Source organism: Drosophila takahashii, chromosome X (genome assembly GCF_030179915.1).
Source record: "Drosophila takahashii strain IR98-3 E-12201 chromosome X, DtakHiC1v2, whole genome shotgun sequence".
NCBI lineage: Eukaryota > Metazoa > Arthropoda > Insecta > Diptera > Drosophilidae > Drosophila > Drosophila takahashii.
In genome coordinates, this window is record NC_091683.1 from 25,047,316 (window position 1) to 25,064,741 (window position 17,426).

The 17,426-nt window shown below is 45.5% G+C and overlaps 1 protein-coding gene across 3 annotated transcripts; it reads right to left on the reverse strand.

The window, feature by feature from the left end:
* Positions 1–1,765: 1,765 nt before the first annotated feature.
* On the reverse strand, positions 1,766–11,280 carry LOC108060961 (histone-lysine N-methyltransferase SETD1B-A). 3 transcript variants are annotated; one of them, XM_044396137.2, is made up of 5 exons: positions 11,122–11,279; positions 4,444–5,872; positions 4,296–4,391; positions 3,982–4,234; positions 1,766–3,913 (listed from the first exon to the last, which is right to left on the reverse strand). In XM_044396137.2, the coding sequence occupies exons 2-5, from the start codon at positions 5,869–5,871 to the stop codon at positions 1,860–1,862; spliced, it is 3,831 nt and encodes a 1,276-aa protein (XP_044252072.1). In that variant the 5' UTR covers position 5,872; positions 11,122–11,279; the 3' UTR covers positions 1,766–1,859. The 3 variants fall into 3 exon arrangements, with proteins under 3 accessions (XP_044252072.1, XP_070074662.1, XP_070074661.1); XM_070218561.1 differs by having other exon boundaries at positions 4,444–5,806; positions 11,122–11,273; XM_070218560.1 differs by having other exon boundaries at positions 1,767–3,913; positions 4,444–5,892; positions 11,122–11,280.
* Positions 11,281–17,426: the final 6,146 nt, after the last annotated feature.

Genomic DNA, 17,426 nt, shown 5'->3' on the forward strand with positions numbered 1-17,426 from the left:
TTTATTTTTTTTTAATTTTTCGCAAAAAATCATGTGGTACCCCCTATAAATTCGCGAAAATTTTATTTATTCAAAATCACATGAAAAGTGTTATGGATTTATTTATTATTATGTTATCTGTTCAAAACAGTATGTATTTTTGGTGTAGAACCATTTTACGCCAAGTTACAGCAAAAAAACCAAAAGAAAAAATTCAAAAAACAAGTCAGTATGTTAAGTCCAACAATGGACTTAAAACAAGTCTAAGATTCCTTAGGTCCAAAATTAGTCCATAATTAGTCCTTAATTTAAGTCAATTTTTTGGGTTGTAAGTCCATTTTTTTTTTTGGGTGTATATAAAAAATATGTATTAAAGCTCGTGTTTGGCATATAATGACCCAAATTTCTTATATATACCAACTCAAATAAGCCAAGAGCACACCTTAACCAAATAAGAGAAAATAAAGAAAAACCGCGAATTACTCAATGAAAAGGGCACAGACAATTTACGTTTCCAGATCGAGTGACTTTATCTACCGGACTGAACTCTCCCCGGTGACGATTTTGCATAACAATTGGGCGGGCTTAATTTATGCGCAGCCCGTGCTCCTCCGCCAGCAACAACAACAATGGCCATAATATTAATTGTTTATAAATAAATATGCATATCTCCAGGGGAGTTTATGGGCCGCAGGCGCTAAACGTTGCGTTGCAGTTTTATTATTTTGTTTGTTTGGCCGCGGGCAGATAAAAGTAATTAACGCCTATTCCGAAATGGCCAGTGGAGGAGGTCAGTAGGGGGATTGTAGGCCAGAACAATGGACAGCGGGGCCATAATTATTATTGACTTATTGGCCACAATGGCATTTAAGAGAGGCCGGGCCAGAACAGGCGGCCCTTTGCGAATCGCCAAAGTATTTGCATAAAATTTGCATTGACAACGGTTGAAAGCAATTGAAACAATAATTTCGTCATTAATGTGCGACAATCGGATCACCTCCTCCTTTTTCTGTTTTCCCGTTGGCCACCTGGCTGGATGGACTCCTCCTGCTCCTCGGTGCGAATTGAAAACGTGCTTATCGCCGCACATCAGCAACGAGGACGTTGTGGCCTCCGGATTTCACTCGGGGATTGGGATTTTTCTGCCATTACTGCACCATCGCTGCAATTGTTTAACGCGTTTAATTACATTTGTTGGCCGGCACTTAATGTTTTTATAATTAATAGAATCAATATTGATACTGCCCCTTTTGCCCTCAGTGAATCCAATGCCAATTCCGAATCCAATTCCACTTGCACCGCAGCTGTGGTTAATTGTAGATTAAAAATGTAGCCAATGCGGTCGGCGGTTCAGGTTCAGGGAAGCGTTAAATGTCTGGTCAAACTATGGGCGTTGGGCAAACACAGAGCACAGGAGCCCGCTTTAAATGTTTATTTACTTCATATTTGCAGCGACTTGCATTTAATTACATTTGCTCACACATGAGAGGAGCCATAAGCATGCATGCGAAATGCGAAATGCACAGGGAGCTCTTTAACCCCAGCCAGGACCTCCTTTTTGAATCCCCGCCAGCGGCTGGCAAAAGGACGCTTTAGAATGCAGGCAGCGTAAAAGATTAGCCCGATTAGTTCAAAGGGTTCACCCTCGTCCTTGTGGCCCACTTGAGAATTCCACGGCGTAAATACATTTATTTTTCGGCTCGCAGGATACGCAGGATTACGAAGTAAAGGGGTAGGAGGAGGGGTAACCATGTCTAAAGCCGCGATTTGCCATTCGCACATCGTTATATGAATATGGAATGATTGTGCGCGATTTATTTGACCAAAAAAAAATAAGAGAAAAAAAAGGACATATGGAAGGAACTATTAAAATCCCACTTTTACTGCAGCATGGAGGCATAGGAAGGTTGGATGGGTTTCTGCTGTCCAGTAGCCACTTCCACCGGCGCAGGAACAGGAGCTCCCGGTCTCGGAGTGCCCACCTGGTTACGTGGAGTTCCACCACGTGGCTTGTTCGCCACATTGGCCGCGAAATTCACACGAGGTGTGGAGGATCCAGCTGCAGCTCCTCCCTCCGCCATCGGTGGCATCTTGTTCATCTCCGGCTGAGGCTGATAGCTGGGCATCGCATTGGGATTGTGATTGGCATACTGGCGAGGACTCATGGTCGAGCGATTCATGGGCATTCCCTGCTGCACATTCGGCTGGGCCATGCGATTCGGATTGAGCATCTGGACGGGCAGGGGCATCAGGCCCATGCCCATTCCCCTGCCCATTGGTTGGCCCATGTGGTTGACCTGGTGGTTCACTTGATGGTTCCGCATGTGCGGCGGCATCTGTCCCATTTGGTTCATCTGCCCATTGAAGGGCATTCCATGATTCTGATTCATCTGATTCATCTGGCCATAGGCATTGTGGTGGCCATGGGGACCTCGACTAGGACCACGACTGGGACCACGACCACGACCGCGTCCATGTCCGTGGGCACTCATCACGTTCTGCATCATCATGGGCGAACCAGTGCTATGACTGCGATTGCCGCCCACCTCGAAGAGAATGGGGGCCATTGGGCGCTCCTGTCGCATGGGATACGAAGGTGGAGGTCCTTGTGGTGGTGGTGCTGCTGTGGGGGGAGGTGGTGGTCTCATGTACATGCTGGGTCCTGCCACCGGAGCTGATTCCTGACCCATCATGCTCGCATTGTAGTCGAAATTGGGTCGCGGTTGGCCGTACATGGCATTGTATTGCTGGTTGTTGTAGTAATGATCCTGTGATCCTGGCGGTGGCTCCTTGAACTGGCCATCTGGTATGCCGGTAGGTGGGTAACTGCCTCCTGGCATGGAGGTCATAGGAGGCACTTGGGACATTTGAGGCATTTGAGACATTTGAGCCATGGGAGGCATCTGGTTCATTGGAGGCATGACCTGGGAAGGCTGCTCCCGAGCAGCACGATAGCCTGGAAAGTGGGTGGGCAGGTGGTGGGGCGTCACCTGGGCACAGGGCACATTCGAGCGTGGAGTTGGCGGCAGGCCGTGCTCCATATAGGCGGCGGCTCCTGGCTGCTGGCCGGGATTGGGCAGCATGGGCGTCTCGGACATGACGTAGTTCATGAACTCCACCTCACCGAAGCAGTAGGAACGGGAATCGGGAGCAGACAGCTGACGGGGCTGCTCATCATCCTCCTCATCCTCATCCTCATCCTCTTCTTCGTCATTCTCATTCTCATCCTCTTCCTCCTCATCATCGTCATCCTCGTCCTCGCCGCCCTCGACCTCGTCCTCCTCCCCCTCGGAGTCCACCTCTTCGCTGTCCCCATCCTCGTCCTCCGCCTCCACGTAGCTGCTCTCCTCGCTCACCCGGCGCTCCGAGTGATAGCTGGTGTTCTCGGTGGCCGAGGACTCGGTGCGCGACGAGTCGGAGGCCACCTGTCTGCTGGCATTCGCCTCCTCCGCACTCAGATTCAATCTCAGCTGCATGCCCAGATCCATGGGCTGGACAGGATTGCCGATGGGATTACCGAGATGACCGATATTCGGAGCAACCGAAGCCATCTGCTGTTGATTGTTGCCGAGAGCTGTTCTCGCATAGAGTGGATTACCACGGTAGCCGGAGTTCTGGTAATGATTCCTTCCATTAATATTACCATTATTCTCGGCGGGACGATCACTGCCGATGGCGCCGTAGCGACTCGCCTGATTCCGCGGACTGTAGGGACCAGGCAGCCGATAGCCACGATAGTTACCAGCCTCCGGGTAGCGCACTGCTCCGCCCATCTTGTGGTGCGCCATCGGATGACCGGGCTGCATTCCCGGGCGCGGATGCGGCTGCGGATGCGCTTGCGGATGTGGATGCCGTTGCGGCGGCGGTGGATGCTGGAAGGCGGCCTGTCGGGGCATGCGATGCTGCGGAACTTGGTGCGGATGCATCGCCATCGCTGTGGAAGCAGTAAAATAAAAGCTTGAATATATCGACATTATCGATATTTTCGATAACCGAACTTACGCATGGGTCTGCCCCAGAAACCGTAGGGCTGCTGAGGTTGCGGCTGTGCCTGTCCGTTCTGTGAAGTTCCCGGGTTTGCATATGGCTGCGGAGGAACCCGCATTCGTGGTCCATTCATCGCTTGTCCTGGGAAGTAAGAGGTCGTTGGAGGTCGCAGGTCGCCGGATGCTGGCGCAGATCCTGCCTGCGAGAGTAGCATGCACATGCAGCGGAACTCCGTCTGGGTGGCGGCATCCACGGGCTTGGGCAGCGCCTGGGGGATGGGCGGCGTTGGCGGCGGTGACACCTGGCCTCGAATAGCACCTGCAGCTTACCTGGATGCGGGCCAAGTCCTCGGGCGTCAGGCTGTGCGGATGGATGTCGTAGGGCAGGCTGAGACCAGTGAGCCCCGTCCAGGGACGTGGCACATTCTAAGGGATGAGTTAGGATCACGATTCTGACAACTAAGATTGGATAACCTACCGCCGGCATGAAGAGACTCGGATGCAGGGGAGGCGTCTCCAGAATGGCGCTGGTATACTCGGCCATCTGGATGGGCGTCATGTGCTGGAAGGGACCCTGGAGTAGCGGCGCCAACAGGTCATTCGCCCGGATGAGCAGATTGCGCAGCGTTGCCATGAACTCGTCGCGGGCCAAACCGATTTCGTCCAGTTGCCCGGCAAAGGACTCGAAGGATGGGAACTCGGTGGATGTCCCGACCTCGGATGCCTCGCCTCTGCATTCGCAGTGGCTCCTGCTGTTGTTCCTGCTCCTCGCTGCTCCCGTTTCCGGCGACAAAGGATCCTCGCCCGTTGTCCTCGTTCGCGGACTGCCGAAATAGTAGGGCACCCACGATACGCCTGGTGTTTCCGCCAGCTGCGCCGCCTGCTGCTGTTCGTCCATCTCCTGGTCATCCATGCCCAGTCCGAAACTGTTGAAGTTCCGCTCGCCGGTGGCCGTTGGATCGATGAACTGATAGCTGCGCGGGATGTCGCCTCCTGGGCCGATATACGGACCAGTTCCGTATTCGAAGGCGCTCCGTGGCGGCGAGATCCGCGGAACGCTTGGACTGTCCTGTCCCGAGTCTCCTCCTCCTCCTCCTCCGTTGGTCAGCAGGCGGGCGAGACAGGAGCCCATGGGATAGAAGACGGGGGCGTCCGGGGACATCTGAGCGCTGATCGAGATGTCCATGATGCTCGGAGGCGACTCGGCTTGGGCCTGGTTCTCCGGATTGCCAGCGGGCGTCTCTGGTCGACCTTCTTGAGGTTCTGGTAGTGGTTCTGGTAGTGGTTTTGGTAGAGGTTCTGGTAGGGGTTCCGGTAGGGGTGGTTCCGGTAGGGGTTCCGGTAGTGCTTTTGGTAAAGGATTTGATAGGGGTTCTGGTATGGGCTGTGGTTGTTTTTCCGCTAGAGGTTCCTGCAGAGGTTCTGTTGTATTTTCCGGCAGAGGTTCCGGTACAGGTTTCACTAGTGGTTCCGGTAGAGGTTGTGGTAGTGATTCCTGAAGAGGTTTCGGTAGGGGTTCCTGTACCGGTTGTGGTAGGGGTTCTATTAAGCATTTCAGCAGGGGTTCCTGTAGAGTTTTCGGTAGGGGTTCAGGTAGTGGTTCCGCAAGGGGTTCCGATGGTGGTTCCAATGGGGAATCAGCTGTTACATCCGCAGCTAAATCTGTTGGTGGTTCTGCTATCGTTTCCAAAACAGCTTCTTCCATTGCTTTCGGTTCCTGCTTGGCCTCCGCATCCTGCTTCTCCGGCAGCGACTCCAGGTCGGCTGCGCTCTGTTCGAGAAGCGGCAGACCGGTGTGGATGAGGTCGATGGCCGTGGATGCGAGGGACATGCTGGAGGAGCTAGAAATGTCTGCGTTCGAAATGGTGGAGCACAGCTCTTCGGCGGGCACTGCCGGTTCGGACATTCTGAGGGGGCACAGGACCTCCTGTATATATGTATATAACCAGAACTGATCTGATCCTTGTATTCTTAGCTGCCGAGCCACCTGAGTAAGCGTGTCCTTATTAAATCATACGTTTCTGATGGGCTGCCAGCTACGGACACAGGGATCAGATCAGCTCTGCTTATGCCAGACTCGTAGTCTAAGCTTCAGTCCAAGGACGTGCTTCGCATGAACAAGTAAACGGTGGGGGTAGGGGGAAACTTCTTTGTAAGACAATAACCCACAACACAAGCCCCCGCAACTCCTGGGGAGATCCTGTGAAAACATTTTTGCAATTATTTCAAATATTTTTCAACACGGCTTTGAAACGGCGACGTGCCGACGAAAGGACGAAGCGAAACGAAACGAAACCCTTTTGTTCTCCATCTTGCGTCAAAATATTTTTCCACATTTTATTTTGCGCATATTTTTTACTGCCTCGCCTTGGCGCGAAATTAGCGTGAAGCCAGGATAGCGGGGCGCAAGGAGCGGGCGAAAAGGACGAAGGCGAAGATAAACTTTAAATAAAACATGGCATACAAAGGACCAAAAGGGAGAAAGGGGTGCCAGCAGGCGATGCTCCCGGAGGAGAGACGTCGAACGGCGCGGCGCAGACCGCAATTCAAATAAAATCCTTTAGGGCTTTTGACTTTTAACTCATCCGTTTAACGAGCGCTCATGTTCGTGAGGCAGCAAAATATGCAATCCAGCCCGGGGTGGGGTGGGGATTTCCCGGCCAGGACAACAGCACCCTTGACACCTACACACACACACATGCGAAGACAGAGGGCCCGGCACGTCCTTCGTCCTTCCGTGCAATTGCAAAACGAGAGCGAAACAAAACGCGAAACAAGCAAATCCAAGGCAAGTCCGGGGAATATGCGACCATCGTTTGCCCTACCAAATTTTAAAGCCCGTTGTCTGGACCTCAGGTTAAACTTAAAGCCTACTTATCGTTAACTACAAACTGAAAGTTGTAAAATAAAGTTACAGCAAGAGAATGTGGGAAAAGCAGAGGATTAGTTTCTATATTTTTATCACCTAAAGAAGAAACACAAATTTCTGAACATAATATTTCCTGGAGTTATTCCGTTTTCTCATCCGCAGGTTAAACTAAAGGTTTAAACTATCAGAGCTGAGAACGCGGCCATTAGAAGACTTTTTAAGATTATTAATATTATAATTTAACGCAAACTTTTAGTTAAAACTATATAAAACTATATATTCTTTTTATATTTTACAGTTTTTGATATCTTATATGTTGCTATTTTTAAGAAAAAGTAGGATGGTCTTATCAAGATATTTCTTATAAATGAACTACTTAAAACTTGCGCTTGTGTTTTTAATTTTTAGACTTTCCTGTTTATTACTTTAAAAGGGTGGCTCACCGGTCGACTTGGACTTGGCCGCTTTGTGAAAGCGATTTAAAATTTTTATGAGCCCTTTGGCCAGGGCATATCTGAATCTACGCTGTTGTGATTGCCTTTGTCACTATTCCTCCGAATTGCGGAGCACCACGATGATTCCGGCACAATAAGCCAAATCGATTGATGGCAATTTCTGAATTGAACAATTGGCACTTGGGCAGGCGGGGCGCCAATTCTCGTCCTCGAGTGGAGGACGCTTCAGTGAAAGGATGCGAAAGGATGCGCCAGGCGTCGAAGTCCTCACCTAACTATGCAGCCTCCTTGTCATCCTCCTTTTTCGCTCCATTTCATATTTAAAAGGTGGATTCGCGGAATGCTCCCCAGTGATTGCGACATTTATTAACTGGCAAATACACTTGTCACGGCCACGCCCTCCGTCCTCCGCCCCCCACATGCTTCGTTTAATAAATTGAGCGTTTTACGCAATTTATGCGGCTGATTTGACATTAATGTGGCCCAAACAGACTCGCCCACACATGCATAAATAACTGCGCACACATGTATGTTTATTTACATGTTGCCACCCATTCACCCAGTCAACCAGCAGTTCAACCACCCCCCACGGGCATCTTCATCTTCTTTTCAGCTTCTTTTTATTTATGACAACATCTGTCCCGGCTTCCTCTTCCTTAACTTCCCCCCAACTTCGCCCACTCGCGAGGGCGTTAACGTGCATGCCACACACACGTCATTAATCATTTTAACAGCCAACTCTGCAACTCCTTTGGCCTCCAAGTGTGGCTCTCTAGTTTCCGTTCCGTAAACTTGGCCCATTAAAAGCGGGAGCCACTAAGCTGGTCTACCATTAACTACCATCAACCGTTAACCATTAACCATTAACCGGCGGAACGTAACTCACGGTTGTTTTACTTTTTACACCTTTGGTTAACACACAAGTACACAGAGAAAATTATCAAAAGTTTTAGGTGCAAAATAAGGGGTGAAACATTTTGAAAAGTAAAACGTTTCATACAAATTTATTTTACTTTGCATTTTTAAAACGTTTTCATTTTTATTTTTAAAACGTTTTTATATGAAAACGGCACCTAAAACGTTGCATAATTTTCTCTGTGTAGGCAACTTTTTAAGTAATGTCCACTACTTACTTAGTAAGCAAACGATGCATGAAGTCAAAGGTTAAATGAATGATACCTTGAGGTTTGTTCTTGTTAAATGTTAAACATTATTTTAAATATTTATTCAGGAACTTTGTTTTCAATAAACCCACGGTTGTTTTACATTTTACACCTTTGGTTAACACACAAGTAGCCAACTAAACGATGCATGAAAGGATAAATTAATCAATTCTAGGAGCTTATGTTGTTAAATGTTACAAATTATTAATTTTTAAATATTTTTTTCAGGAACTTTCTTATCGGTATTACATCTTGATCTAAATAAACCCAATACCCAATTATTAAAATTAGTTAGGTTTAACTAGCCTAAAGAGCTCTTTAAAAATTTTACAACTTATACATCCTAAAACCAAAATTCGAATTAAAGATTCTAAAGACCTGCACATCCTCTTCCTTATACATTTACTTTATATATATTATTTCTGAACTTCAGTAACCTAGGTATTTAAAGTTTAAGACCTTTATGCCAGGCAATAGAAAATGTATTTTGCCACCAAAAATAATTATATTTCCGAGAACATGGGTGGCAAAGGATCTTCCCATTCCAAAGGGTCTCAAGTCGCAGTAGTTTGGTTTGCTATTCCAGTAGCTCAGCCTCCATCCCATTCCCCCAACTGGGAGCCACAACAATTCCCAGTTGCCAGTCAAAGTCGAAGAGTTGAAAACTCTCAGACGCAGCAATAATTCACGTGTGCCAGCTAATAAATTAGAGGGAATGCCGCCCGAGCGCATCAAAGGATAACTTTGTCGCTCCACTTAATGCCAGGACCTCCCCCCTTCTCGTTTTCCTAACAGAAAGGCATTAACCTGGGCAAATAATCAGCTGTAAATATTTTATACGTGAAACTTTGACAAACGAAACGAAATTCCCGTGGCAGATGAAACTATGTGTGGCATCCCCAAGTTGCGTGCCACAGTAATCAGGAAGATGGGAGGAGGAAGATGGCTTCTCAGTAGACTTTACTGGTCATCCCGATGATGATGGTGATGGGCGGCTTACGATAAGAAAGCAACAAATAGAAATGAATGTCAATGGCTAATCAAAATAAATGCCACAAGAAGAGGAAGGAAGTGTGGTTGACAAATGTCTAGCTTAGTGAGCAGGGATCCCAAGAATTCGAGGGGGGGTTGAGATTCATTTAGAGGCAGATTTCACAAATCCCTTGTTTCGTTTGGACCAGGCCATAAATTCATTTTGCGTCGCTGCACATGCAAATGTCCTGTCCAACTGTCCTTCAGTCCGTTCCGTCCTAATGAGTGGGGAGTGGAGTGGGTTGCAACAGCAAAAACACCGCACAATGAGTCCTTAAAGATTAATTAATCTTTTGGTGCCACATGCGGCCGCCATGGAGGATAATGCGTGTGTGTTTGTGTGTGTGTGTGTGCCGGTTGACCATTGTCCTGCGTCCTTTCTGGTTACGGTTTTAAGCTAATGACACAAAACGCCAAAAAGGATGCGAGAGCCGAACCCTCGAAGGGGTCAGGATCTGGATCTGGGTGGTGGGGCGGTCTGGTTGGGCTTATCTTTTGCTTTTGAAGAAATAATTAATGACCTCGTTTTTGCCACTGTGCCAAGAGCCAGGACAACGGGCGGACAAACGCAACGGACAAGGGACAACGGCAGCCAGGCCATTAAAAATCGTTTATTTCGATTTGATTTAATCCAAAATAGATTGCCTGTCCTGGTCGCAGTTCCCAGTTCTCCCAGTTGGCTGGACAAACGGACGATGCGGCCAATTTATGCACTCAATTTACAGTGGGCCGGGTTGTTGGAGAGCTGGGCATTTATAAATTTCATTGGTTAATCCTTATTTTCGCATTAAGCGAAAGCGAGTCCCTGCGTTTGGTGTGTGCGAGGACCACAGCGACCGCTATGCAAATGTTGCATTGTCCTGTTGCACCAACATCCTGCCAACCTGCCCCCTTCGATGGCAATTAAACTAATCGCACGCAGGGCTTAAAACGCGATTTGTGGCGTCGATTGCCAATTGCGGCATCGCGCAGCAGGGCTTGCCCTTTTGGCGATTTTGCGATTTGCCACAAAATTTATTTAACCGACAGGCCGAAAGCCCCGAATCCCGATCCCAATCCCGAATCCCCGCCGCTAGCTGTCATTTAAACTGTTTGCATTCCGGGGGCCAGCTGCCTGTTTAGCGGTTTCTGCGGCACGGCGCCTAATGCAAATGTTTAGTTACGGTTACGCGTGGCCAGACGGTTAGCCCAATGGACGGTTAGATAGGTGGCAAAGGATAACGGGATACGGAATGTAACGAAAGCCCACTGAAACCGATTTTGTGCACCAGGATGCACCAAAAAATCCACTATCCCAATGCCGTATATCAATAATAACTCTAGTATATTCTAGTATATAATTCTAGTATTGTTTTGAATTAAAATTCATGTAATTCATTAAACTAAGGCTAATCATTAATGGAATGTGAAAGGGAATTGAGAAGTTAGTTGGTGGAAGACGTTTTATGACTACGAATATCACGTAAATAGAAGATCGTATGGTAACATAGCTCTTTAGTTTTTAGAGGATCGAGCGAATGTGGTAAACTGGTAATCGAATTGTTTCTCTTTTTTTCGCGATCAATTTATTCTCGTTATGTTGGATTAAAAGTGGTTTTACAAAATTTCCCAAAAATAGTGTAGGATTCGGCACTCACCTGACCGGTTTCCAAAAACTTTTATCCTAAAGGTATCTCAAAACAACGCGTTATAAATTATTGAAAATGTTCGTTTTTTTTCCAAAACTTTTTTTGTACTTTTTTTCTTAAAATATTTTTGATGTTGCTGCTAGCGCAGCTCCAATCTAACTGCCTCCCAGCACGTGCTAGCTACTGAGGCTGTAGGAACATAATCCCAAGGCCCTCCTTGATCGCAAAAAAAAAATAGAAAAACAGACTTGATAAATGCTAGACGGCAGTTGGCCAATTCCCCGGTCGCTCTTTTGGTTGAAACTCGAAGGGAATCCGTCAAGAGCGCGTCAATTTAATTGCGCACGTGTCAGTGGAGGGAGATGGTATAGGAATGGGGATAGGATCATCGGTTGCAGCTTGTGGCTAATAGCTAATAGCGGGCCAGAGAAGAGCACACGATTTGATTTCTCGCAAATTTCATTAAGCTAGATAAATGGCCGGCGAATAACAAGCTGTCCTTGTCCAAGTCTAAAACTTCCCCCTCGTCCTGTGGTATTTATGCAAAAATTCGTTATGGCTGCCAGAGGAGCGGAAACGGAAATCGCACGCACTTTGGTTTTTAATACTCTTCAATAAAGGAGTCGTTGGGATATTGAAGTTAGGTTGGAAAACATACCATAAAATGCCTTGAAACTGGTATTAATTATTGCATACTATTTGTTTGTTTATTAAAAATATGTTATTAAAATATGTTATCACAAAATTACTCAATAATTTATTATATTTGATTTTTTATAAATTATATATTATTAATTTTATTTTAATTTTTATATATTATCACAAAATTACTTAATAATTTATTATATTTTATTTGCTATTATGTATTATTATGTTTGTATTATTAATTTAATTATAAATTATATATTATTTATTTTATTTTAATTTTTATATATTATCACAAAATTACTCAATAATTTATTATATTTTATTTGCTCTTATGTATTATTATGTTTGTATTATTAATTTTAATGTAATATTATTAATTTTTATTTATTTGGTTTTCTATCTTTCCACAAATTACGAAGAACTCTGTTTAATTTATACACTTTTTAATATTTATATCCTAAATAAGTACAAATGGCTTATATAAAAAATTATATATTATTTACATTATTATTTTTATATTATCCATATCACATAATTATATAAAATCATACCAAAAAGCAGGGTAATCGCAGTTCATTTTACCCCTTTGGAGGGCTGCTTCCATTGTTGTGCTCGCTGTGACATGATAAATTGCTGGAAATTATTTCTCAACTGCTGCTGGCAACTTCAACCCCGCTCCATTCCAGGGGGATGCATATAGCTTTTTATATCGCGGCGATATCTGCGGTATCTGTGAAATGGCATACTTAAAAGTTAATTGTAGCCGAGCGCAAACTTTTTCGAGGAGGAGAAGGAGGAGGAGGTGTTCAAACGAATTTGAAATTTATTCAAATTTGAAACAAACTGCGACATGTTGTAATTCTCTTAGCGCGATTGTGGGCCATGTTCCTCCGCGTTGTGTTGTCCTTGTCAGTTGTGCTTATCATTTAAGATTTGTGGTGCGTTGTGTTTGGCTGTTTGCCTGCCAATTTAGTATGACTTGAAGATTTATCGCAGCGAAGCGCGGAATCCGAAATGCGACAGCTGTGGTCCCTCCTTTCTGAATTCTGATTCCTGGCAACTGATTCCTGGCAAATTGGTCATTAAGTGACACGCAGACGGGCTGCCCTGCCCTGTCCTTTCGTCCTGCATCCTGCATCCTGCATCCTGCATCCTGGCAGCCGGGGACATTTTAATTTTGTCTGTCAGCGGCAGACGACGGCCAACGGAAACCGCAAAATGCAGGAGCAGTGAAACTGCAGCGCTGGCAGACAAATCTGATTTGCCGAATAGCGACACCTGACCATCGACCCTGTGACCCCCAAAACCCCCTCCTTTGTGCAGTCCCTGTGACAGGACATGTTGTTGATTTCTAATTTCACGCTGCGTTGTGTGAAAATCAACACCGTCACATCCAGAAGGGTCAAATGGGCGCAGCCCGCAGAAAAACGCAGCTAATGAAGCCTATGGAATGAAGGGGCGGAGGACAGGACACCTGGTCACCGCCAGCCACTTGACCCCCCACAACCACTTAACCCCCAAAAACACACAGTAACCATCGAACCCAATCCGCAGTCCGCCATCCGCAATCCGCATCCACTTCCGCGTCTGGCCGCAATCAATCCGATACCATCTGTCCTCGACAATCCTGCCGCAAACTACCGTTATGTGGCCAAACTTAGAGGGGGCGTGGCAGGCAGCGAAATTGCGAAATTAGCGCCCATTTTCGCCACAACTTCTTGGCCAAAAGGAGCCGAAACAAAAGGCAAATAAAGGAAAGCAAATACAAAGCAGCAAATGACAAACAAAAAGGGGAAATATAGTGGAGAATGGAGCATCCTCGCGGTGAGGCAAAAACGAATCTTGAGTGGGAACATTATATTATAGATGCGATTAGGGTTTCTTTCGCAATTTTGGAAAACCGAAATTTTGTATGGAAACATTTTTAAATCTTTATCATTGCCAAAGTAATCAAGATTTATTTGCCTTTCCTTTAAGATTTTCAAAATGATATAGCGGTATGTTAGAAAACTGAGAACTAATTAAAAATTCAAGTTTTTGGTTAATTCGTTTAAATTGCTATAATGTATTATGGGATGGTATATTTTTTAATATTAATAATTTAAAAACTACTAAAACCGTTAACGGACATTTTAAGGGGTTATATACCTTTTTTGAGCGAAAAAATTGGGGAAACTTTGGATTTTTTTTCAGGTGTGTAGCAATTATTTTATGACACTGAAGTTATTATTTATTGATAGTACATGTTTTTATCGAAACAACAAGCGTTTGTTCTTGAAAAAATATTAATAATTTACGAAGTTATGGCAATTCTTTCGGAACCCTTTTTTTTATGGCGGCTCCGGTGACCACGATGGAAGTCCAGCAGGTCAACTGATATCAAAAAACCAAACAATTTTTATTAGTATAGTATTATTTCCAGTTCGTGAACGATTATTTTCAAGAATATTTGGTTTTTTCTGCATACAGTCACAATTTTTCCAAAAACTGGATCTTTCGAGTTCTAAAAATTTTCCTATCGAACTATTATTCGGATCTCTATGAAAATTTAGGAAGATGTTCACTAGGGGATATGCTTTAGGATTCAGCAAAAAAAAATTTTCGTTTTTTTTTTTTAAAGGTATATAACCCCTTAATAACATTCTATGAACATTTTATTGCAATGATTTTAAAAATAAGACCTTAAACATTGATTTGCCTTAAATTTAGCTAACAATTGCACATTGGCACAACCTGCATAGGTAGCTGAAAATAACAGATCGGGATCCTCAACTTAGGGACTATTATTTATATTCCTTATGCAATAATCAGTACCTTGGCTAAAACAATAAGACCCCGTGAAAAGGGCATAAAAACAAACAATGGGCGATGGAAGACGAGGGCGACCAAGTTGGTAAATCACCGAAATCCGCATCTTTAGCATCTTAACGGCCAATTTAGCACCAGGGGTGGCGGGGAGAAGGGGGGTGAAAGAAGGCGAGGCGACAACAAAAAAGGGGCGGGGGGAGTTTGGGGGGGTGGCCAAGAGGTGAGGAAGCCAGAAAAAGACAACGGCGAAATTAGACAAAAGCAGCAAAGGCAATAATAAAAGATAATAAAACAAACGTAAAGTCTGTGCAAATGGCAAGGACTCCTCAACGGGGGGGAGGTCCTTGCTTGGGCGGGGGTGGGGGTTGGTTATCAAGGAGGCCTTGAAACTTCTCGGAGCTGCGGAGCTGCCGAGCTGGTCGAGCTAAATAAAAACACTTTTGGGAACAATAGACGTCGCAAGAGATATGACACCCCCGTGCCCCCAATGCTCAACCCCCAACCCCCACAAACTTTTGCTGTGAGCGCAAACTTTTGCTCCTTCTGGGCGTTTGTCATTCTTTCGCCATTTAGTCAGCCCCTCGAGCTGTGGGTCTCCGCCTCCTCGGCACTCCAACCGCTTCATTATCTGCCCATCCCCATCCCAATCCACTTGAGCTATCTTTCTGTTTAATTTCGCGTGCCGCAACGTGCAATTACACAAAGGATACAGAAGGATACAGCAGGCTGGAAGGGTAGAGGGTATGAGGCAGATAATGGCGGATAAAGGACGATACAGGTAGGCTACAGGTGTGACTGTCGGGGAAAAGTGGCTCACCATGTTTCGGATCCTGAGTGGGAAGAGTTGAAGAAGAGGTGAAGCCCTTTGTTTAACCAGCTTCTTTGGGAAAACGGGTTGGTTGGAGGGTCAGTCTATGATGCATCAGCCTTTTTAACATCCGAATTTTAGTACCACTGGCGCCATCTGTGGGTCGATTCCGAACAGGATTCGTTTAGCCGAGACACAAGCCAGGAGTTCCTTTTGAGATTACAAAGTGAGGCAAACGTAAAAACGTTTTTAAAATAAAAATAAAAAGTTTTAAAAATCCAAACTCAAATAAAATTTGTATGAAGCGTTTTACTTTTTAAAATGTATCATCCCTGATTTTGCACCTAAAACTTTTCATAATTTTTCTCTCGTTTAACCACCTTCTTTTGGGAAATGAGAGGGTTGTTTATAACCAGCTGGATTTCAGTACCGCTGGCGCCATCTATAAGTGGATTCTTAACAGGATTCGCTTACTCAAGACACGAACCAGGAGCAAGCAAAAGCCACAATGCTTTGAAGTTCCTTTTGGGATTTAAACATCCAATTCCAGCTCCCTTATCAGCTTTTGTTGTCCATATATCTATATCTAAATTCAGATCTTTGCTGGATTTTCCCTGCACTTCCATTTGGAAAAAAAATACCCATTTCCTGTCGGCTTTCCGCTGGTTTTCCCGCTTGGCTGTTTGTTTTTCCCATAAACCCGCCTGCGATCGTTTTGCAATTTTCATTTCGCATTTCCGCTGCCGCTCGTTTGTCGGCCAAACGGAAGCGGTCCATAAATCGCCCAATCACATCGGCACTATGGCCAAATCGAAATCAAAATCCAAGTCCAAATGCGACGGCAAAAGCGTATCAAATGCCATGCTGACCGCATTTGGACAGGTTTGCCATTGCCAAGTGCCCAATGGCCAATGGCCAAGTGCCAAGTGCCGAGTTTCCAAAAGCCAGAGACGTGCGCATTCCAAAGCTCGGAGCTCCTATTCTCCAACGATCCCCCGATCCACCGATCCCCATTCCCGATTCTCCATTCAAGTGCCGCACTCGTGGCGCTATTTTTGATTCATTGAGCAATTGGCAATCACGTTCCCCAAAAAAAAAACGAAAAAAAATATTTGTAAGCAGCCATGGGCTATTAATTTCCAAGCACCATAAACCCCAGTATCTCCATCTCATCCCCTCCCCCTTTTTTTGGCTAATGCCCACTTCCTTCCGCTTTCGCTTTTTACAACTTATCCGGTTCTCAAGTGCATCCCGATCTCCATCTCCATTTACATCTCGATCTTGAGCAGCTGCGACAATGCAGCCCCGGTTGCATGTTAAAAATATCCCAAATGAGTTTGGCATGTGCCACTGAGGCAGCTGGGAAAACGAGGAAAACGGGGAAAACTGGGAAGCTGGGGGAAAAACTGAAACTGAAGGAGGCGCCTGGCGGAGTTTGCGGGTGAAAGCGGACACTTAGCGACGATCTGTTGTAAGATGGTATGGTAATGGATGGTATAGCTGGCTGCCTTTAGACTCTGAACTCAACCCCCTTCTTAATTTTATAATTTATGCCACGTCGCGGCTAATTAATTTCTGCTGGCCAGGCCATCAGAAGCCCATGGCTGGGCAATCTCTCCCATCAGAAACTCTAGTGTTCCGTGCGCGGAATGGTCAATAATGAAAATGGGAATGGGGGATTGAGACTTTTCATTGGAAATTTTTTGCGCGTTTCGCAGTCGGACCGTCGCCAGCTACAAATACGAATTTCATTTACAATTATTATAGGCAATAACATGTTTGTATGGCCGGCCATCGTTTGAGATTGTGTAACTGCACAGCGAGCAACATTAATAAATGCACAGGCATTCGACATTGTAGTTGTTGTCGTCGCTGACCATTTTCAATGTTAACTTGGAGACAATTCTGTATAAATGCAAATGCCAAATGCTAAATGCACCCAGCCTATTTCCATTTTCATTTTCATTTCCACTGAAAGACGTTTCCTGGCATTCAGCGTTCCCATTTCTATGGCATCCATCTATAGATATAAACATGTGTTCCAAATGCA

Excerpts from the sequence above, each read along its gene's own strand:
- LOC108060961 (XM_044396137.2), bottom strand. The coding sequence starts at position 5,871 with ATGTCCGAACCGGCAGTGCCCGCCGAAGAGCTGTGCTCCACCATTTCG. Across the intron at positions 4,392-4,443 it reads CGAGTCTCTTCATGCCGGCG|AATGTGCCACGTCCCTGGAC; the intron begins GTAGGTTATCCA and ends CTCATCCCTTAG. Across the intron at positions 4,235-4,295 it reads AGGACTTGGCCCGCATCCAG|GCGCTGCCCAAGCCCGTGGA; the intron begins GTAAGCTGCAGG and ends CCCATCCCCCAG.